Here is a 23,690-nt window from a genome sequence, read left to right on the forward strand (position 1 = left end):
ACGGTTTGTTTTCTGGACTTTGCATTGCACAATGTGAGGTAGAAGTCCTGTTTTCCCTTTTTCTTTAGATCTTCTCAAATTCCCCCAATTCTCTTGGCCATTTCCTACAACCGTGTTTCTAATGAGGTGATTTTCTGCTCTTGCCTGCAAGCCTTTAATGCTGGGGCGTGATGCAGACATCAGTATAAACCACTTCTCTCAGAATCATACAACACAGGCCATTCAGCCCATCATGCCTGTGCCAGCTCTTTGACAGCTATCCAATTAGTTCCACTCACTTGTTCTTTTCCCATCGCCCTTCAAATTTTTCCCTTTAAGTATTTCTCCAATTCCCTTTTGAAAGTTACTATTGAATCTGCTTTCACTGCCTGAAAGGGATTCCAAATTGCAACAACTCATTGCATTTATATATTAACACCCTCCTCATCTCCCCTCTGGCTCTTTTGCTCGTTACCTTACATTTTCATAATTCTAACACGAACATTACTGATCCTGAACAAGCTTGTTGGTGTCTGAAAATTAATGTAGCTTGTTGAATCCAGCAATACATTTTGGTCTTTCAACTTGTGAAAAGAAACAAAGAACCCCTCACTCCTCAAAGAACGCATAAAAAATTTCAGATTATTTATTTTCATTGAGTTATCTGGAGCAGCCCTTACACTAATGTGACATTGTTCATCATTTTTTATGGGCATTCTTTGCAGCCCTTCCTCTATGATGTGAGGGTCAAAAACCAGAGGTTAAGATTAGGATTTAAAATCATCAGCAAATGCTCTAGAGGGGAGATGGGAAGAAACTTTTCGCTGCGGGTAGTCGGGACCTGGAATGCTTGACCAAAAAGATGGTGGAAGCTTGATTCCGCAAATAATTTTAAAAGGCAGTTGGACAGTTACCTGAGGATGAGGAACTTACAGGGTTATGGACAAGTGATGGTGTGGGACTCAGAGCAATTGCTCTTTTAAAGAGCCAGCACAGACATGATGGGCTGAATGGACTCCTGTGCTGTAAGTTTCTTTGACAAGCGACATTGCTAATTCTTGTCAATAGTAGAAAGCAATGGTCAAATACATGTGTTGAGAATTTGAGGGGGAGTCCAACATTACATTAGAAGCAAAATGCCATGGTAATAATGTAAATAATAGTTAAAATTACATGACTCCACAATTCTGTAATTGTAAAGCATTTCCAAAAATAACTCAAACGAATTAAAACTTAATTACTGAGATGTAGTGGAACTCTCAGGGTCCTGAAGCTAATTTCAGTAAGATTATAAGGTATTGAATCGAACCCTGTCTGGTAACCTGAAGAAGCGGTATGATTTTGGTTGCTAAGACTGTGGTTTACTTAAATAAGCTGGCTATTGCTGCAAAATTGGTGACTTTTATCCAAATAATTCAAATTTAATATAGAAAATAGAAGGCTGTAACTCGAGGAAGAAAAATTAAAAAAAATCCATTTTGTTTTTAAATTGAGATTGAAGATATTTTTAGTAAGCCTACTGTTCAAACCTGTTTTCTTCTCTTTTATATCAAATACAGCAGGAAAAGGCAGTTTTCTTTATTTTTGTGGCTTTCAGTTCAGTAGCATGCTGTTCAGGTATGTTTTCCTGGCTAATGCTAATGGAGGTGGGTATTACAGCAGCAGATTATCAAGAAAGCAGTCTCAGCTGCTGGTTTTATTGCTATTCTAGTTTTCCATTCAGAGAAAAAAATGTACAAATGTTCAATTAATATTTGAACAAGAGACTGTGTTTAAAGTCATTTAAGGCATGTTAAAGGTTCTTAACCCAAATTAGTGTAAATTGGAGTAGAGTGATTTCAATGGCAGTAGAACTCTTTACCCTACCACCCCTCGCCCCCACCCCCGCCCAACCCCCGCACCCCCCACCCCTCAAAAAAAGCTGTTAAGACTGAGGGTCACTGGAAAATTTCAAAACTGAGATTGATAGATTTTTGTTAGACAAAGGGTATTAAGGGTTTTGGAACCAAGGTGGGTAGATAGTGTTGAGATACAGATCAGCCATGATCTAATTGAATTGCGGAACAGCTTGAGGAGCTGAATGGCCTCCTCCTGTTCCTATGTTTTGCTTCCCAGTGAAGGAGGCTGTGTTGTCATGAGGGGCAGTTTGCTAGAGCATAAACAATGCGCTTATTGGCACTGCTCCAATCTCTCTGGCGATGTGGTCTGCAATCTTCCTCCCAGTGAGTAAAACCTCGTCTTCACAGCTTCCTTTATTTTGTAATGCAAGACTCCCATAGTGGCAGAGTGATGATTCATTCATGTGACATATACACACTGTACACTACTCTCTTTTTCACTGAATCTGCTATGGCATGTTTGTGAGCGTGTGTGCCTACAAATTAGCTGCTGCATTTCCTACATTTCAAAAAGTATTTCATTGGCTTAAAGCGCTTTGGGATGTCGTAAGGATGTGAAAGGTTCTGTATAAATGCAATTTCATTGCCTGAATGTCCGTGATACTTAACAAAGATGCACTTTGCTCAGAATATGGAACTAGTGTAGATGAGTATATTTGGGAGATTGGAGGTCCTTACCTCGAGGGTGACAACTCCTCGAAGGGTGTTGTGTCTGGTGAACTCAACTAATTGGGCCTCCAAGGGAGGTTCTTGCATAACTGTCCCCCATAACTCTTATAACTTTCCTTTTAACTGTCGTGCTGAGAGAGTGGATCTGGTATATCAAGCCAGTTTGGTCCGGAGGAAGCACAATACAAAACTTGAGCAAATGGTGCAGATAAAGGAAGGTGCACAACAATAACTTGTATTTACATAGCACCTTTAATGTAGTAAAGTGTCCCAAGGAACTTCACAGGAGTGTTTTTAGACAAAAATTGATGCTGAGCCACATATGGAGAGAGTAGGACAGGTGGTTGGCTGCAGAGGTAGGTGTTAAGGAGCGACTTAAAGGAGGAGAGAGAGAGGAAGAGAGGTGGAGCTAGAAATCGGGGATGTACAAGGCGCCAGAATTGGAGGAGTGCATAGATCTTGGAGGGCTGTAGGCCTGGAGGAGGTTAGAGAGATACATATCAGTAAAAATGAATATCACTGGGATGATGCTGTCATTTGCATTTAGTTACATTCTAATAGTTACAACTTTCATGTCTTCACATCAACAGACAGAAGATGTGGTAAATTTGACCATCAGTAAAAGCAGCTTGACTTAAAAAGAAAAGAAAATATCTATGAAGTATTTTTTTAAATGGTTATTTTTAGTTTATAATTGCAGGAAGAACTTCTTTAAGTTCCTATAAGTTCTTAAGTGCTTAGAAGTTGACAATCCTTTGATCAATTAATACCGTTTATAAAGCAACTTTCAAAAGAATAATTATAGCCAGGAAGCAGTCCTGTTGGATCTCTGGAGAATATCACATGTTCTTGGAGAGATAGAGTGAATGGTTCTTGAAAATAGTTTTTTTCACACTAAGTGCAATAACACAATTTTATGCTTTTTTAAACCACGAGTGTTGCTTCATGGTTTATGGCAATTGGTTGTTTCTGTAATTCTCAATGTTTGCACATCAAGTGTATTTGAGGGTAAGGATGAATATTAAGGGAAAATGAGAGAATGTAAAAAGAATCTTCATTTTTTTGGGTCCTGTAAATGATGTTTAATTTTGTAATATTTCACAGAAGGAAGAAGGTGGTCTGGAAATCTGTTGAAATAAGGACTCCATGCCACTAAGGGCACATCAAGGGTGCTGCCTTATTGAGGAGGCACGAGCAATTTTGGTAGAACATAAGAACATAAGAACTAGGAGCAGGAGTAGGCAATTCAGCCCCTCGAGCCTGCTCCGCAATTCAATACGATCATGGCTGATCTCACCTCAGCCTCAACTCCACTTTCCTGCCCGTTCTCCATAACCCTTCAACCCATTACTAATTAAAAATCTGTCTATCTCCTCAAATTAACCCAATGTCCCGGCATCCACCGCACTCTGGGGTAGTGAATTCCACAGATTCACGACCCTTTGGGAGAAGTAATTTCTCCTCATCTCTGTTTTAAATCTGCTACCCCTTATCCTAAAACTATGACCTCTCGTTCTTGCCCCACAAGAGGAAACATCCTCTCTGTTTACTTTGTCAATCCCCTTAATCATCTTATATACCTCAATTCGATCTCCTCTCGTTCTTCTAAACTTCAGAGAGTAAAGGCCTAAACTGCTCAATCTCTCTTCATAAGACAAGCCCCTCATCTCTGGAATCAATCTAGTTAGGTACCTAACCATTTCTTGCTAAGGAATGAGCCCTCTGGCAGGAGACCAGGTGGTGCCATTGGGTTTCACCAGGCACACCCATTGCTAATGCTCCCAGCCAGCTCCCCAGAGACGATGGACACATAAAGTCCCAAGGGAAGGAATTTCTGCCCCCCCCCCCCATTCCCTCCTTTCCTCTCTTGCCATCAGTGGCCTTGGGGACCAAGATGGGCAATCTGCCCCACAAGGCTAGATGGAAACACTTGTGGCTAAGTTTGGACCCAATGGGCTGGATCTTGCTGGAAATACAAGTGTGTTAATGACACAAGTTCAGGGGGTGAAGAGATACGCCATGAGTTGTGAATCTCTAGAACTTGCTGGTTGATTTACTCCACTCTGCTGGTTGCTTCACACAAACAGCATCTTGCCCTCGGCCTCCCCCTTATTTTTAAGAAATTGCTGTATTTGAACCTTAATTGCCCATTAAACTCACTACAATGTTAAGAGTGGAACTTAGCATAAATACATTCTTAACGATGGGATAAGTGTTAATACAATGCCAGGCAACCTCTCTTGCCCAGAATGAGAGCAATTTAAACTGTGGAGTCTCATTCCTTCAGGAATTGAATTGATGGAGTCTTTTAAAATGTCAAATTTAAAATGATTACATATTTTTCTTTCTTTTCATATTTTGTCTTTTCCTCTCTGTCCGATCTTATTTTTCTGTTTCTATTTCTCGTCCTGTCCCTGAATTGACTCTAATTCACCCAATTTCCTTCTCTATCATTCCTCTGTTTCTTTCTCAATCCTTAAATCTCATCAGTTAAGGAGATGGACTGTTGGTCCCATCGTTTACTGAGGTCCTAGATGCCCTCTTACCCTCACTGCGCCATTATTAGCTCGCACTTCAAGTTACAATGTAGAATTAATTGGAGCTGAAGGGTGCCCACAGCTTGATGTCCCACTGCAGCAAGATCTGAGCCAATGTATCCAGTTCCTGATCTAAATTGTGACCCTACTGCACACTGCTGCTGGAGTTATGTCATTATTGTGTTTTGGAAAGTCAGTGGATATTTAGCTCTGGCTATTCTGTGTCTACTGTGCTGTAATTTGTGTTGCGCAATATGTTTAGCTTCTTGAGATGTTTGTGTTATGCAATAAATAGATGAAATATTTTCTTCAAAAACAGGTCTTGGCTTCTGAGAGGATGATTCCTTGTTCACATTTCCGTGTTTTCCTCATTATCACCTTTTCATGCAGTCTTTGGCACAATGTGGCATCACTGAACCTCGAGGACCCGAATGTATGCAGTCACTGGGAGAGGTAAGTCAACATCATGCCTGCATGAAATGCTTCCAGTTGATGAAGTCATTAATTTTCTGGTCATGTTTATTCGATTTAAACCCTTGGGAAATGTATTGATTATGTATCATTGTTTTTTGCATGTATATGTCCTTAGATTTCTATTTATATCTTAAAAACGCTAAGTGGGTCACAACATCCTGTTCCAAAGTGCATTGAAAACTCACATTTCAGGCACAGCATACGCAAAGACCTTTTGGATGTAATACCAGGTAGACACCTGTCAGTAGCACTTGGATAGGCATATACAACTTGCTACATAACACTAGCTATATAACCCATCAATTTCACAGGCCTGCTGAGTATTTCCAGCATTTCTTATTTTTATTTCAGATTTCCAGTATCTGCAGTATTTTGCTTTTAATTTTCTTTAACGTTCTATGTGTCCCTATAATAGAATGATTAATTTTCATGGTGCTAACATTATCAGTCAGATTATCTATCAACCCCATAAATGAGGTTAGTATTAATGGTGGACATATTTCTTTTTGCATTGCTTACCAATAAAGCACCATAAATTTCACTGCACTCCCCTGTATGAGGTGCATTGTCCAAATTGAGAGATTTGAGAAAGGATACTTTCTATAGTAAAGTGCAGATTAAAAGCTGCACACATCATCAAAGTTATGTTGCTTTGGAAAAGATCCAAAATTCTTGTTGGAAGGTAGCTTTGAGGTGGGCAAGTTATGTAGGTCAGATGAATTAGTGATATATTAGACAAAGAAAATAAACCACTGTTGCCTGCCCTCATATTTCGGTCTTTGCCTTTAGTTCCACTGTTATATAACTATTATTGCACACACACAGATTGCACTATTTGTTACACTTTTTAATTCCCATTCAAGCATTTTCTGTCTTCATTTAAGGATGTTTGAGTCATAGAGTCATAGAGTTTTACAGCACAGAAACAGGCCCTTCGGCCCAACGTGCCTGCGCCGACCATGAAGCACCCATCCAATCTAATCCCACTTTCCTGCACTTGGCCCATAGCCTTGTATGCTATGGCGTTTCAAGTGCTCATCTAAATACTTTACTGTTTTGAGGGTTACTGCCTCTACCACCCCTTCACGCAGTGCATTCCAGATTCCAACCACCTTCTGGGTGAAAACTTTTTTCCTCAACTCCCCTCTAATTCTCCTGCCCCTTACCTTAAATCTATGCCCACTGGTTATTGCTCCTCTGCTAAGGGAAAAAAGTTTCTTCCTATCTATCCTATCAATGCCCCTCATAATTTTGTGTACCTCAATCAGGTCCCCCCCCTCAGCCTTCTCCGCTCCAAGGAAAACAACCCGAGCCAATCAAGTCTCTCTTCATAGCTGAAATGCTCCAGCCCAGGCAACATCCTGGTGAATCTCCTCTGCACCCTCTCCATTGCAATCAGTTCCTTCCTATAGTGTGGTGACCAGAACTGTACACAGTACTCCAGCTGTGGCCTAACTAGTGTTTTATACAGCTCCATCATAACCTCCCTGTTCTTATATTCTATGCCTCGGCTAACAAAGGCCAGTATCCTATATGCCTTCCTGACCACCTTATCTACCTGTGCTACTGCCTTCAGTGATCTATGGACAAGCACCCCAAGGTCCGTCTGACCCTCTGTACTCCCTAGGGTCCTACCATCCATTGTATATTCCCTTGCCTTGTTAGTCCTCCCAAAGTGCATCACCTCACACTTCTCAGGATTAAATTCCATCTGCCACTGCTCCACCCATCTTACCAGCCCAACTATATTGTCCTGTAATCTAAGGCTTTCCTCCTCACTATTTACGAAACCACCAATTTTCATGTCGTCTGCGAACTTACTGATCATACCTCCTATATTCACATCTAAGTCATTAATGTACACTAAGGGTAAGGGTTAGTAAGGGTTCCAGCACCGATCCCTGTGGTACCCCACTGGTCACAGGCCTCCGCTGGCAAAAACAGCCCTCGACCATTACCTTCTGCCTCCTTCCACTAAGCCAATTTTGGATCCAATTTGCCAAATGACCCTGGATCCCATGGGCTCTTACCTTCTTAACCAATCTCCCATGCGGGAGCTTATCAAAAGCCATACTGAAGTTCACGTAGACTACATCAACTACTTTACCCTCATCTGCACATCTAGTCACCGCCTCGAAAAATTCAATCAAATTTGTTAGACACGATCTCCCCCTGACAACGCCATGCTGACTGCCCCTGATTAATCCCTGCCTCTCCAAGTGGAGATTAATCCTGTCTCTCAGAATTTTTTCCAATAATTTCCCTACCACTGATGTTAGACTCACAGGCCTATAATTACCTTGTTTATCCCTGCTACCCTTCTTGAATAATGGTACCGCATACGCTCTCCTCCAATCCTCTGGTACCTCTCCTGTGGCCAGAGAGGATTTGAAAATTTGTGTCAGAGCCCCTGCAATCTCCTCCCTTGCCTCACATAGCAGCCTGGAATACATCTCATCTGGGCCTGGGGATTTATCCACCTTTTAAGCCCGCTAATACAGCTAATACTTCCTCCTTTTCACTGCTAATTTGTTCAAGTATATCACAATACCCCTCCTTGATCACTACACCTGCATCGTCCCTCTCCATAGTGACCACAGATGAAAAGTAATCATTCAAAACCTCACCTATGTCCTCCGGTTCCATGCACAGATTGCCTCTTTGATCCCTAATGGGCCCCACTTTTTCCCTGGTTATCATCTTGCCCTTAACATACTTATAAAATGCCTTGGGATTTTCCTTTATCTTGTCTGCCAGTGATTTTTCATGCCCCCTCTTCGCTCTCCTAATTGCTTTTTTAAGTACCCCCCTAAACTTTCTATACTCCTCTAGGGCCTCCACTGTTTTCAGCCCTCTGAATCTGCCATAAGCCTCCTTTTTTTTCCCTTATACAATCCTCTATATCCCTTGACATCCAGGGTTCCTTTGACTTGTTGGTCCTACTCTTCACCTTTACGGGAACATGTTGGACCTGAACCCTCACAATTTCCTTTCTGAATGACTCCCACTGGTCTGATGTAGACTTTCCTACAAGTAGCTGCTCCCAGTCCACTTTGGCCAGATCCTGTTTTATTGTATTGAAATCTGCCTTCCCTCAATTCAGTACCTTTATTTCTGGTCCCTCTATGTCCTTTTCCATAACTACCTTAAATCTTAGAGTTATGGTCACTATCCTCGAAATGGTCCCCCACTGACGCTTCTACCCCTTGTCCGGCTTCATTCCCTAGGATTAAGTCCAGTACCACTCCTCCTCTTGTAGGACTTTCTACATGCTGGCTCAAAAAACTCTCCTGAATGCACTTGAAGAATTCCGCCCCCTTTAAGCCTTTTGCACTAATGCTATCCCCTCTAAAAGAGGGGAAGTTCAAATCCCCTACTATTATTACCCTATTATTTTTGCACCTCTCTGAGATTTGCCTACATATCTGCTCCTCTATCTCTCCATGACTGGAGGCCTGTAGTATACTCCCAGCCAAGTGATTGCCCCCTTTTTGTTTTTAAGTTCTACCCATATGGCCTCATAAGAGAAACCTTCGAAGATATCATCCCTACTTACTGCAGTAATTGACTCCTTAATCAACAGTGCAATGCCACCTCCTCTTTTACTCCCTCCCCTATCATGTCTGAAGATTCTATACTGTCATCAAACTGTGTGACGATCAATTATCTACTTCTCTGTATTCCTAAATGGTTTAGCTCCTCCCACACCCCTATCACCTAGAAGGACAAGGGAAACAGTTAAATGGGAACACCATCACTTCTGAGTTCTCCTCTAAGTCACACACCATTCTGACTTGGAACTATATTGCCATTCCTTTATCATCATTGGGTCAAAATCCTGGAACTCCCTTATTAACAGCACTGTGGGTGTACCTAGACCACATGGACTGCAGCAGTTCAAGAAGGCAGTTCACCACCACCTTCTCCACCTTAGGACCGTTAGGAAAGGGTAGTAAATGCTGGCGTTGCTGGTGATGCTTATATTCCATGGATAATATTTTTTTAAAAGGCTAATATTGGATGCACAAATGTTATTAGTCATCTTAAAAAACGAAACAATCTGAGAAATGTACACAGGATTGCTTAAAGCTTAAAAAATTCATTTATTGGATGTGGGCGTCACTGGCAAGGCCAGCATTTATGGTCCATTCCTAATTGCCCTCGAGAAAGTGGTGGTGAGCTGCCTTCTTCGACCGCTGCAGTCCGTGTGGCGTAGGTACAATCATAGTGCTGACGGGGAGGGAGTTCCAGAATTTTGACCCAGCGACGATGAGGAATGGAGATATAGTTTCATGTCATGATGGTGTGTGACTTGTAGGACATCCTAGAGGTGGTGTGCTGTTCCCTTGCTCTTGCTTCCCTTGTTATTCTGGGTGGTAGAGGTATATCTATTGAGTCATTCATCTATCAGAGAAAAATTGAATATTCATTGTTATGTATAGGAAGCAAAACCCAATCAAAAATATAGAAAGAGTAGGAAATCCCAAATGGTGGAATCTATTCCTTCACTAAAATGTATTTTGAGACACTGGAAATTGTTAAAATATATATTGGGGAAAAAACATGTAAAGTTTAATGTGTCGCATTTGAAGAGTTTGGACTTTAAAAGATTGCATCAATAAATGTGAATTCATCATTATATTACAAATAACTCTGTTTTCCTTCCAAGCTATTCAGTAACTGTGCAGGAATCCTATGCTCACCCTTACGATCAGATATACTATACCAGCTGCACTGATATCCTGAACTGGTTCAAATGCACAAGGCATAGGTAAGACATTATTCAACAATTTGAGGTAATCACTTCATGAGAAAATAAAGCGGGAGCTGTTAAGACAAAAGTTAAGCATTTGCCTAAGATTTAGCTTGATATTGACATCTTTAATTCTGTAATGGCACATAACGAATTAAAGATCAGCTTCATTCACAGATATCGTGTCCCAGTTGAACTTAATGAAAGGTTATGATGATTTGTCACAGCATTGATGGGTCAATACAAAGTTTTATCCCTACTGTTTGTAGGGATAATGATCCCTCATTGTACCCATGAAGGTGTCCTCCCCTCCCCGCCCACCCCCACACAAAGTATGGCAGCATAGTGGGTTATGCTACTGGACTAGTAATCTCGAGGCCTAGATGAATAATTTGTGAGACATGAGTTCACAATCCCACCATGGCAGCTGGGGATTTAAATTCAGTTATTAAAAAGCTGGTATCAATAATGGTGATCCTGAAATTACTGTATTGTCATAAAAACACCATCTGGTTCACTGATGTCCTGCAGGGAAGGAAATCTGCTGTCTTTACCTGGTCTGGCCTACATGTGACTCCAGATGCTCAGCAATGTTGTTGGCTCTTAACTGCCCTCTGAAATGGCCCAGCAAGCCAGTCAGTTAATTGTGATTAGGGATGAGCAATAAATGCAGGCCTTACCAGCAACACCAACATTCTGCAAATGAATATTTAAAATAAACCTGAAGAATACAGATCAACAAAGCCAGTTGAAAATATTTTTTGGCTGAGATTATATTAAAAAAAAAGACAGAAATGTGGTTGTTAAGCAGTTACAACTGCTTTTAGACATGTGTCTACTTTTTTGGCTAAAATAAACAGATATAGTAAAAGATATCTGACATGTTCATCTTGGGTTTAAGGTAACTCGCAAACTGTCCACACCTTAGCTGTGAATAAAAATAGGTTTGTACATTGTGAGAACCAATGGAAGCATGTTTTTGTTTACATAAGTGCCCAGCAAATGATGAATTGGATTTCAAGTAACTTTTTACAGCAATCGATGGTAAGTCCCTATCTGCAGACAGTGTCCTCCATGGTGTGTATCCACAGCCAGCATCAAGCTATGTACGTACTTAATTGCCTCATACATTGCACATAGTACACAGGAAGAGGCAATTCAGCCCCTCAGCCTGCTCTGCCAATCCATTAGATCATGGCTGACCTGTATCTTAACTCCCTCTTACTTGCCTTGTTCTGTAACCCTTAATCACATTATCCAACAAAAATCTATCAATCTCTTCTTAAATTTTTCAATTGATCTCCAGGCTCAACAGCTTTTTGGGGGAGAGTGTTCCAGATTTCCACTACCCTTTGTATAAAGAAGTGCTTCCTGACATCAACCCTGAACAGGCCAGCTCTAATTTTAAGGTTATGTCTCCTTGTCCTGGACTCCTACGCTCAGAGGAAATAGTTTCTCTCTATCTACTCTGTCAAATCCTTTAATCATCTTAAACATCTCAATTAGATCGCCCCTTAATCTTTTATGTGCAAAGGAATACAAGCTAGTCTATGCAACCTGTCCTCCTAATTTTACCCTTATAACCCTGCGCTGCGCCCCCTCTAAGGCCAGTATAGAATCACAGAAGGAGGCCATTTGGTCCATCGAGCCTATGCTGGCTTTTTGCAAGAATAATTCCTTGCCTTTTCCCCATAGTCCTGCATTTTTTTTTCCTTTCCTGAGATGCAGTGCCTTAAATTGAATGCAGTTACTCCAGATGTGAAGTGAAGATTGTAACTTTGCGCACAGACAGGCATTGGGCAAATTTTGATCATATTAACCATAAAATGCTTGCAAATGTGTCGGGGAAGATTGTACCTGGAGCTTTTAACTGTGACTGTTATTCTTTGCTGGGTTTGTTGCCCTGTTAAGGCATTAGAATGTTGTCTTCACTGATAACTGATTATATTTCTGTGGGATTTAAAGCTCATTTTGATTATTGTTACAGCTCGCGACCTAGAGTAATATAAGTCAGCATTCTTGGCTGTTGTCTTTCAGAATAAGCTATCGTACAGCCTATAGGCGTGGCGAGAAAACAATGTACCGCCGTCATTCTCAGTGCTGTCCGGGATTTTATGAAAGCTCCGAGATCTGTGTTCGTAAGTATTGCGTTTATTTGGAAACAATTTGGTACTTTTTTTTTGTCGGGGCCTCTTCTGGTGAGGAATAGGGTGTGTAGCCTGAAAATGGCAGTTCCCACTTTCTGTCATGTTCCTGCACCCTACTTTTAATGCATTACCCTTTTAATATTAACTTCATAGAACCCCAACATAATATGATGCAATCTACTTTAGATTTAGTTTGATGGAATCATATTCACATACAAGCTAGCAGCAAATTTATGTTATCTTTTATCAGACGCAGAATATGTGTGTGCCTGCAGCTTTATAATTACTCATTATTGCAGAACACATGTCTCACATTTATGTTGTTACTGACCTAACAATTCTTGATGGGAACAATTGGTTTAGATGCATTTGTAATTAAATTTTTACCCCTACTAATATGAACATTTCCTGCGGCAGAATATTTTATCTTGCTGTAGCTATCCACTCAAGTGATTTAGCTGAATACCATGGCTTAGCACTCTTGTCTCAGAGCTAGAGGTTTTCTGGGTTCAAGGTCCACTCCAGAGAGTTGAGAAGATAATTTAGGCTGACGCTCCCAGTGCAGTACTGAAGGAGTGCTGCACTGTTGGAGGTGCCGTCTTTCAGATGAGATGTTAAGTTGAGGCCCTGTCTGCTCTCTCATATGGAGGAAAGAGATCCTCGGGCCACTATTTTGAAGAAGAGCGGGAAAGTTCTCCCCGGTGTCCTGGCCAATATTTATCCCTCAGTCAACATCACTGAAAACAGGTTATCTGGTCATTGTCACATTGCTGTGTGTGGGAGCTTGCTGTGTGCAAATTGGCTGCTGCATTTCTTCCATTACAACAATGCCCACACTTCAAAAAGTACTTCATTGGATGAAAAGTGCTTTGGAACGTCCTGAAGTTGTGAAAGGTGCTATAGAAATGCAAGTCTTTTTTTTAAATAATGAAAATATGCTTTTGTAGTTGTAAAAAAAAGAGGTTTTATTTTGCTTGTAATAAAAGTTAACGCCTCTTTCCTGCACCACAACTTGATGAACATCCCTCCCATGACTGTTTTCCTGCTTCCTGCAGTAGTGTATATTTTACACGGATACAATTCTTTTGTCACTGCAAAGGCAAGGTTATCTTTTTAATCGAAACCAGATCGATATACATGCTGATTATTTTCTGTCAGACTTGACAACTGATTAATTAGAAAGTGAAGTGTTACTGAAGCCGAACAAGCAGCAAGTATCCCAAATCAATTTATTTCCCTACAGGTCTTTTTCAGAAACTATCTGAATACTGGATGTTGTTGCAAGCGGTATAGACTATAATCGTTGGGATGTAATAGTGAATCGATATGAAACTCCAGCAAGACCATAGTCGGAGTACTGTATGCAGTTTTGGGCTCCACATTATAGGGAGGATATTGAGGCTTTAGAGAGGGTCCAGCACAGATTCCTGGCATGAGGAAATACAATTATGACAAATATTTGAACAAATTGGGGCTGCTTTCATTAAAACACACAGATTAGGAATAGGATAAATACTTCAAGGGGCAAAATAGGCAGGGCTTTTGGGGGGGGGGGAGTGGAGGCTGGTGGTGAAGAGCAAGGAAGTGGGGCTAACTGGATAGCTCTTTCTAAAGCTGGCACAGGCAGGACAGGCTGAATGGCCTCTTTCTGCGCTGTATCATTGTTTGATTGTGGGGTGATTTGAAAGATTATGAAAAGATGGGAGAGTGTAGGTAGAAACAGGCTGATTCCAATGATTGAGGGGCCAACAATGAGGGGTCAAAAATGAAGAGACATAGATAACAAGAGACCCAGGACTACAAGTGGAAGAAATGTTTTTATGTAGAGGGTTGTTAGCCTATGATTGAAGCAGAGGCCATGTCAACATTTAAGAATAGATCAGAAAGATGTTTAGAGGAAAGAGATGGAGTGTGAGAGCAGGGCAGGTGCATAAGAATAGGGACAGGAGTGTTTGTGGAGGATAAATACCAACATTGACCTGTTGGTCTGTTTTGATGCTGTAATTTTATATGTTCATTTTATTTTAAACAAGCACAATTTAATACGAATGTTTATGAAGAGTTTTGATAGAGTAAATAAGGAGAAATTGCTTCCAGTGGCAGGAGGGTCAGTAAACACAGATTTAAGATAATTGGCTAAAGAACAAGAGGGAAGTTGAGAATTTGTTTAATGCAGCGAGTTGTTGTGATCTGGAATGTGCTGCCTGAAAGGGCGGTGGAAGCAGATTCAATAATAACTTTCAAAAGGGAATTGGATAAATACTTGAAAAGGGAAAATGGGGAAAGAGCAGGGGGAGTGGGACTAATTGGGTGGCTCTTTCAAAGAGCTGGCACAGGCACAATGTGCTGAATGGCCTCCTCCTGTGTTGTATGATTTTGTTGGTCTTTATACAAATGATTAAAAATATGCTGTAGCTTGCAGCTGTGCCAGTGCAATTTTATTTAAATTTCACCATTAATGGCCTTCACCCTTTAAATGCTGTGCTCGACATTTTGTTTACCATGAAATTTGTAGAACATTATATGCCTTGTTTTACTCTATACCCCAGTATGTAGATGATCAAAAATAACAGTATTTGCACAAAGCGATTATAACATGTGACACTGGTCACCATAATGCTTGATTTTTTTTTTGGCTCATGATTATAGTTGATAATTCATTCTCAATAGTACTTTATTTAGAAGTAATGTTTTTTATTGTGATCATGTGAATAATAACTGATCACATAAGCTTCAAATATCGAATGCCACTCTTTTTCTGCACCGTTCAGTGATCGATCTTACTTCATGCAAACATAGAATATGGTGATCAGAGCTTCTTGTGTGAGGTGGATGTTTTCCCCTGTGTTTATTGTGCTCATTTTCCCACATAGTCTTAGGGGTGAGCACCCTATGAGCAAGGGCACCATGAACTAACACACCATGAACATTTTTCTTGCCGTAACCCATGTGTAGAGGAACATTTTTCATTTGAGCTATAATTATAATTTGGTGTTTCTTAAAATTACAAATAATGTACAGCACAAATGGGCCATTCGGCCCAACTGGTCCATGCCAGTGCTCATGCTCCACATGAGTCTCCTCCCACAAGATAGAGTGAATAGGAAGGCCCGATTCTGTTTGGGTGAGGGGTCCATAACCAGGGGGCATAGTTTCATAATTTTAGGGTAAGAGGTAGAGAGTTTAGAGAGGATTCAAGAGGAAATGCTTTCGCCCAGAGGGTGGTGGGGATCTGGAACTCTCTGCCTGAAAGGGCGGTAGAGACAGAAACCCACATAACAGTTAAAAAGTACTTGGATATGCATTTGAAGTGCCAGCTGAAAAGTGGGATTAGGTTGGATGGCTACTTGTCAGCTGCCGTGGAAACGATGGACCGAATGGCCTCCTTCTGTGCTGTAAATTTCTATGATTCACTCTACTTCATCTCACGCTATCGGCATATCCTTCTCCTTCATGTTTTTATCTAGTTTCCCATAAATGCATCTGAGCTGTTTGCCTCAACCACTCCTTGTGGTAGTGAATTCTGCATTCTCTCCACTCTGTGGGTAAAGAAGTTTCTCCTGAATTCCCAATTGGATTTATTAATTACTATCTTATATTTATAGCTCCAAGTTTTGGTCTCTGCCACAAGTAGAAACACTTTCTCTGTGTCTACCCTATCAAACCCTTCATAATTTGTAAAGACTCTTATAAGGTAACACCCCCTCCAACCCCCTGCAGCTTAACTCCTCCTCTATCGTGGGTTCATCATATTTTCCTTCTTGTTGCTTCTCTTGTCAGTCTTCTCTTATTACATTTCTTTGCTCTTTTCTCTCTCTCACTTACTGAGTGTATTTTCTTCCCCCTGCCCCCCACCTCCTCACCAACAGGTTGCTAGTCAACCATTACTGCCAGTACATCACGCTGAAAAAAATGCCTCCACTGAAATTCTTGAGGACATTTCAATTTTTTGTCGAGTCTTGCTGGCTCTTTCGGAGATTGGCAACATTGATCGAAAAGCCTCCAGGTGTCTCTGATTTCAAGAAATCATCGTTGTGCCTGGACATGATCACAAACAATAGATTTCCCCAAAGATAAGAGGATTGAGAAAGTGCCTAGTCACTTAACACGGGAAAACTTATTCTTTCAAACAAAATTGTCAAAATTAAATCACTTACCAATAACATGTTGTGCCATTTTCTTATTTACTAACATCCCGTAAATATTTTTTGTTCTGATGTGAACAATATTTTTCGAACTTCTTGCTTTCCCTTTTTTTTTCATGAAAATTAATTGCAATTTGACATTCGCATAAAGGCTAACAATTCAAAGTTTGCATAAAGTTTGCTGTCACTTTCTTCATTCCGGCACGTAACTTGCTGTTACACTTCCGAAACTGTTTGTTAACTTTTACTAAGACTGCATAATCTTCATTTCTATAAAACCCTACTTCATACAGTGAGAGGAATAATTAGAAAAATGCTGCGCGACATCAAGCACTGTGAAATGAATTCTGTTAACTGGAGATGGCACCCTTAATATCAATTATTAACTAACATATTTGGAATAAACTACACAGAGGAATTATAAGTGCAAAAACAAGTGTACCTTATTAATATTGTGAGCCATACATTGCCTGTGCTGTAGCAGCATGTGTGATCAGAATGTGTAATTATTGTATTATAGCTGCAGTGATTGATTTGCATACTGAGAATACGAAATCAGAGCCCATTGAGGCTTCTTACCCCCCACAACTGAAATAAAAGAGCTTGGATTCAGAAATAAGCCCAGGGATACCAGATTAGCTTCCTTTTTAGATGTTGCCTTTTTCTCATCTCGCAAAATAAGAGTGAGCATTTGTGTTGTGCACACCACTACTCTGCAGACTGTGTTTCTACTTAAAATCCCTTCAATTTTCTTTTGCCTCACATCATTTCTACTGTCTCTTTTTCAGTTTGCCCCTTTGCTATGCACTGTTAGCTGACTGGGCAACTTGATGTGGTACTAAACCTCCTTCAATGCCTGTTTTGAAACCAATGGCTAGGAAGTGGGCAACAGTTCTACAGAACTATCCCAGCTCGGACTAACTCTTATTCATCACTCGCTCATTTCCTACAGTACAGCAGTAACTGCACTTAAAAAGTAGTTTATTGGCTGTAAAGTGAAGGTCATGAGGTCCTGAAAAGCTCTATATCGATAAAAGCCTTTTTTTCTTCTTTTATTCGTCCTAATATCTTATGTGGCTTCAGTGCCAGACTTTGTTTGATAATGTTCCTGTGAAGCACCTTGGGATGTTTTATATAAATGCAAGTTGTTGGTGTGGTTCTCCACCCTCCAATATTTCCTTGTCGGAACAAAATCTGTCACCTCTTATGTCTCCCACTGGATAGCATGGTTGAGACTACAAGTCTCTTTGCCAGAATCATGAAAAATAAACCCACATCCTATCATGCAGTGAAGCTGGAGACCAGCAGAGCAATCCACTGTAGCAGAATATTTAAGTGTTTGAAAGAATTAAGAAGTTTTAAAATTAAGACTTTGTCCGTCTAATTCCACACGAATAGAGAGTATCCTTTGATATACAAACAGCTTCATTCATTTTTTTTCTCATTCGTTTCTGGGATGTGGGCATTGTTGGCAAGACCAGAATTTATACAGTAAATGGAAAAGTCCTGGGGAAAATTGATGTACAGAGAGATTTGGGTGTTCAGGTCCATTGTTCCCTGAAGGTGGCAACGCAGGTCATTAGAGTGGTCAAGAAGGCATACGGCATGCTTTCCTTCATCGGACGGGGTATTGAGTACAAGAGTTGGCAGGTCATGTTACAGTTGTATAGGACTTTGGTTCGGCCACATTTGGAATACTGCGTGCACTTCTGGTCGCCACATTACCAAAAGGATGTGGATGCTTTGGAGAGGGTGCAGAGGAGGTTCACCAGGATGTTGCCTGGTATGGAGGGCGCTAGCTATGAAGAGAGGTTGAGTAGATTAGGATTATTTTCATTAGAAAGATGGAGGTTGAGGGGGGACCTGATTGAGGTGTACAAAATCATGAGAGGTATAGACAGGGTGGATAGCAAGAAGCTTTTTCCCAGAGTGGGGGATTCAATTACAAGGGGACACGAGTTCAAAGTGAAAGGGGAAAAGTTTAGGGGGGATATGCGTGGAAAGTTCTTTACGCAGAGGGTGGTGGGTGCATGGAACGCATTACCAGCGGAGTTGGTAGACGCGGGCACGATAGCGTCTTTTAAGATGTATCTAGACAGATACATGAATGGGCAGGAAGTAAAGAGATACAGACCCTTAGAAAAAAGGCGGCATGTTTAGATAGAGGATTTGGATCGGCGTAGGCTTGGAAGGCCGAAGGGCCTGTTCCTGTGCTGTAATTTTCTTTGTTCTTTGTTCTATTGCACATTCCTAAATGCTCTTGTTTTTTTAAAAAATTAAGACTTGGATTGTGTCATTTCCCTTGGCACCATTTGCAATAATGCAACAAAAATATTTTTGTTGGGTCAGTTCTGTCATTGGAGTGAGTGGGATTTCAGTCTAATGTTTGGAATAATAAAGTGTTGGATTAACTCCTAAAAACAGTCATGGTGATGCCTTGCAACAGCTCATGGTGGCATACTGGGCAGTTTTATCATTTGCATAGTTGTCTAAAATATATTGGGGGGGGGGGGTAGAAATTGGCCCCCGTTGCACTCATTGTACTGGTGGCAAATGGGGTTGGAAGGCCAAAAATGAACTAATTTCTGGTGGGCAATGCCAGGAAGACCAGAAAGATGTCCAACCCTATATTGGGCAGCCCGATTTTTTTTTTTTTCTTTCTTGACATTTTTCCTGATGACTGCCTAAAACAAGTATTAAACCCCCTCATTTATATACATAACACCTGTTTTTAGAGGCCCTTTGCCAAATCGGCAGGCACCGAGTTCAAATGATTGAAATGAGCCTCTTGATTGGGACAGAGCTGTCTGAGGATAGTTGCAGACTTCATGATGAACATACGGACATAACGTACGAACATACGAATTAGGAGCAGGAGTAGGCTACTCGGCCCTTCGAGCCTGCTCCACCATTCAATAAGTTCATGGCTGAACTGATTACTCCACATTTCCACCTACCTCTGACAACCTTTCACCCCCTTGCTTATCAAGAATCTATCTACCTCTGCCTTAAAAATATTCAAAGACTCTGCTTCCTCCGCCTTTTGAGGAAGAAAGTTCCAAAGACTCACGGACCCTCTGAAAGAAAACATTTCTCCTCATCTCTGTCTTAAATGGGCGGCCCCTTTATTTTTAAACAGTGACCCCTAGTTCTAGATTCTCCCACAAGGGGAAACATCCTTTCCACATCCACCCTGTCAAGACCTCTCAGGATTTTATATGTCTCAATCAAGTCGCCTCTTACTCTTCTAAATTCCAGCGGATACAAGCCTAGCCTGTCCAATCTTTCCTCGTAAGACAGCCTGCCCATTCCAGGTATTGTCTAGTAAACCTTCTCTGTACTGCCTCCAACGCATTTACATCCTTTACACAGTACTTCAGATGTGGTCTCACCAATGCCCTGTATAGCTGAAGCATAACCTCCCTACTTTTGTATTCAATTCCCCTCACGATAAGCAATAACATTCTATTAGCTTTCCTAATTACGTGCTGTACCTGCATACTAACCTTTTGCGATTCATGCACTGGGGCACCCAGATCCCTCTGCATCTCTGAGCTCTGCAATCTCTCACCATTTAGATAATATGCTTCTTTCTTATTCTTCCTGCCAAAGTGGACAATTTCATACTTTCCCACATTATACTCCATTTGCCAGGTCTTTGCCCACTCACTTAATCTATCTATATCCCTTTATGTCCTCTTCACAAGTTAGTTTCCTACCTATCTTTGTGTCATCAGCAAATTTAGCAACCATACCTTCATTCCCTTCATCTAAGTCATTTATATAAATTGTAAAAGGTTGAGGCCCCAGCACAGATCCCTGTGGCACACCACTCGTTACATCTTGCCAACCAGAAAATGATCCATTTATGCCTACTCTCTGTTTCCTGTTAGCTAGCCAATCTTCTATCCATGCCAAAATGTTACCCCCTACACCATGAGCTTTTATTTACAGGCAGGTGAGTCTAACATCAGTGGTTGGGAAACTATTGGAAAAAATTCTGAGGGACAGGATTAATCGCCACTTGGAGAGGCAGGGATAGTCAGCATTGCTATGTCAGGGGGAGATCATGTCTAACTAACTTGATTGAATATTTAGAGGCAGTGACTAGATGTGTAGATGAGGGTAAAGCAGTTGATGTGGTCTACATGGACTTCAGTAAGGCTTTTGATAAGGTCCCGCATGGGAGATTGGTTAAGAAGGTAAGAACCCATGGGATCCAGGGCAATTTAGCAAATTGGATCCAAAATTGGCTTAGTGGCAGGATGTGATGGCCGAGGGTTGATTTTGCGAATGGAAACCTGTGACCAGTGGTGTACCGCAAGGATCGGTGCTAGGACCCTTGTTGTTTGTAGTGAACATTAATGATTTAGACGTGAATATAGGAGGTATGATCAGTAGGTTCGCAGACGACACGAAAATTGGTAGTATTATAAATAGTGAGGAGGAAAGCCTTAGATTACAGGACAATATAGATGGGCTGGTAAGATGGGCAGAGCAGTGGCAAATGGAATTTAATCCTGAGAAGTGTGAGGTGATGCATTTTGGGAGGACTAACAAGGCAAGGGAATATACAATGGATGGTAGGACCCTCGGAAGTACAGAGGGTCAGAGGGACCCTTGGTGTACTTGTCCATAGATCACTGAAGGTAGCAACACAGGTAGATAAGGTGGTTAGGAAGGCATATGGGATACTTACCTTTATTAGCTGAGGCATAGAATATAAGAGCCGGGAGGTTATGATGGAGCTGTATAAAATGCTAGTTAGGCCAAAGTTGGAGTACTGTGTACAGTTCTGGGCACCACACTATAGGAAGGATGTGATTGCACTGGAGAGGGTGCAGAGGAGATTCACCAGGATGTTGCCTGAGCTGGAGCATTTCAGCTATGAAGAGAGACTGAAAAGGCTAGTGTTGTTTTCCTTAGAGCAGAGAAGGCTGAGGGGGTACCTGATTGAGATATTCAAAATTATGAGGGGCATTAGTAGGCTAGATAGGAAGAAACTTTTCCCCTTAGCGGACGGGTCAATAACCGGGGGCATAGATTTAAGGTAAGGGGCAGGAGGTGTAGAGGGGATTTAAGGAAAAAAATTTCACTCAGAGGGTACTTGGAATCTGGAACGCACTGCCTGAAGGGTGGTAGAGGCAGGAACCCTCATAACATTTCAGAAGTATTTAGATGAGCTCTTGAAACGCCATAGCATACAAGGCTATGGGCCAAGTGCTGGAAAATGGGATTAGAATAGTTAGGCGCTTGATGGCCAGCACAGACACGATGGGCCGAAGGGCCTGTTTCTGTGCTGTATAACTCTATGACTCTAGGATATACCTGGGCAATTTTCCACATTGCCGGGTAGATGCCGGTGTTGTAGCTGTACCGGAACAGCTTGGCTAGGGGCATGGCTAGTTCTGGAGCACAAGTCTTCAGTACTATTGCTGGAATGTTGTCAGGGCCCAAAGCCATAATGTAAGAAACTTTGCAGCCAATTTACACACAGCAAGATCCAGCAAACGGCAATGTGATAATGAGCAGATAATCTCACTTCGCCAGCTACAGGAGAAATGCCGTGAACAACAGATGCCCCTCTATGTTGTTTTCATTAATCTCACCAAAGCCTTTGACCTCGGCAGCAGAAGTGGTCTCTTCAGACTAGTAGAAAAGATTGGATGCCCACCAAAGCTACTAAGTATCATCACCTCATTCCATGACAATATGAAAGGCACAATTCAGCATTGCGGCACCTCATCAGACCCCTTTCCAATCCTGAGTGACGTGAAACAGGGCTGTGTTCTTGCACCTACACTGTTTGGGATCTTCTTCTCCCTGCTGCTCTCACATGCGTTCTAATCTTCAGAAGAAGAAATTTTCCTCCACACAAGATCAGGTGGCAGGTTGTTCAACCTTGCCCGTCTAAAAGCGAAGACCAAAGTACGGAAAGTCCTCATCAGGGAACTCCTCTTTGCTGATGATGCCGCATTAACATCTCACACTGTGGAGTGTCTGCAGAGACTCATCGACAGGTTTGCGGCTGCCTGCAATGAATTTGGCCTAACCATCAGCCTCAAGAAAACAAACATCATGGGACAGGACATCAGAAATGCCCCATCCATCAATATCGGCGATCACACTCTGGAAGTTGTTCAAGAGTTCACCTACCTAGGCTCAACTATCACCAGTAACCTGTCCCTCGATGCAAAATTAAACAAGCGCATGGGAACGGCTTCCTCTGCTATGACCAAGAGAGTGTGGGGAAATGGCGCACTGACACAGGACACAAAACTCCAAGTGTATCAAGCCTGTGTCCTCAGTACCTTGCTCTACGGCAGCGAGGCCTGGACAATGTATGTCAGCCAAGAGCGACGTCTCAATTCATTCCATCTTCGCTGCCTCCGGAGGATCCTTGGCATCAGGTGGCAGGACCGTATCTCCAACACAGAAGTCCTCGAGGTGGCCAACATCCTCAGCATATACACCCTACTAAGCCAGCGGTGCCTGAGATGGCTTGGCCATGTGAGCCGCATGGAAGATGGCAGGATCCCCAAGGACACATTGTACAGCGAGCTCGTCACAGGTACCAGACCCACCGGCTGTCCAAGTCTCCGCTTTAAAGACGTCTGCAAACGTGACATGAAGTCCTGTGACATTGATCACAAGTTGTGGGAGTCAGTTGCCAGTGATTGCCAGAGCTGGCAGGCAGCCATAAAGACGGGGCTAAAGTGTGGCGAGTCGAAGAGACTTAGCAGTTGGCAGGAAAAAAGCGCAAGGAGAGAGCCAACTGTGTAACAGCCCTGACAACCAATTTTATCTGCAGCACCTGTGGAAGAGTCTGTCACTCTAGAATTGGCCTCTATAGCCACTCCAGGCGCTGCTTCACAAACCACTGACCACCTGCAGGCGCTTACCCATTGTCTCCCGAGACAAGGAAGCCAAAGAAGAAGAAGAATCTGTTTTTAGATTTTCCTGGGAAAAACTCCCCTGCCCTTCTTCAAAATAGTGCTTTGAGATCTTTTACACCCCCTTGACAAAGCAGATGGGACCTCGGTTTAACATCTCATTCAAAACATGGCATCTCCACAGTGCAGCACTCC

At 41.8% G+C, this 23,690-nt stretch overlaps 1 protein-coding gene across 2 annotated transcripts in view; it reads left to right on the forward strand.

Moving 5' to 3' along the window:
• megf10 (multiple EGF-like-domains 10) overlaps positions 1-23,690 on the forward strand; it is a 169,484-nt gene that overhangs the window by 31,749 nt on the left and 114,045 nt on the right. For both annotated transcript variants that reach the window (XM_068030545.1, XM_068030547.1), the window contains exons 2-4: positions 5,403-5,536; positions 10,227-10,328; positions 12,348-12,448. In XM_068030545.1, the coding sequence (XP_067886646.1) occupies positions 5,421-5,536; positions 10,227-10,328; positions 12,348-12,448 (319 nt within the window). In that variant the 5' untranslated portion in view covers positions 5,403-5,420. The remainder of the gene's footprint in view (positions 1-5,402; positions 5,537-10,226; positions 10,329-12,347; positions 12,449-23,690) is intronic.

This window comes from Heterodontus francisci, chromosome 4 (assembly GCF_036365525.1).
Source record: "Heterodontus francisci isolate sHetFra1 chromosome 4, sHetFra1.hap1, whole genome shotgun sequence".
NCBI classification, from domain to species: Eukaryota; Metazoa; Chordata; class Chondrichthyes; order Heterodontiformes; family Heterodontidae; genus Heterodontus; species Heterodontus francisci.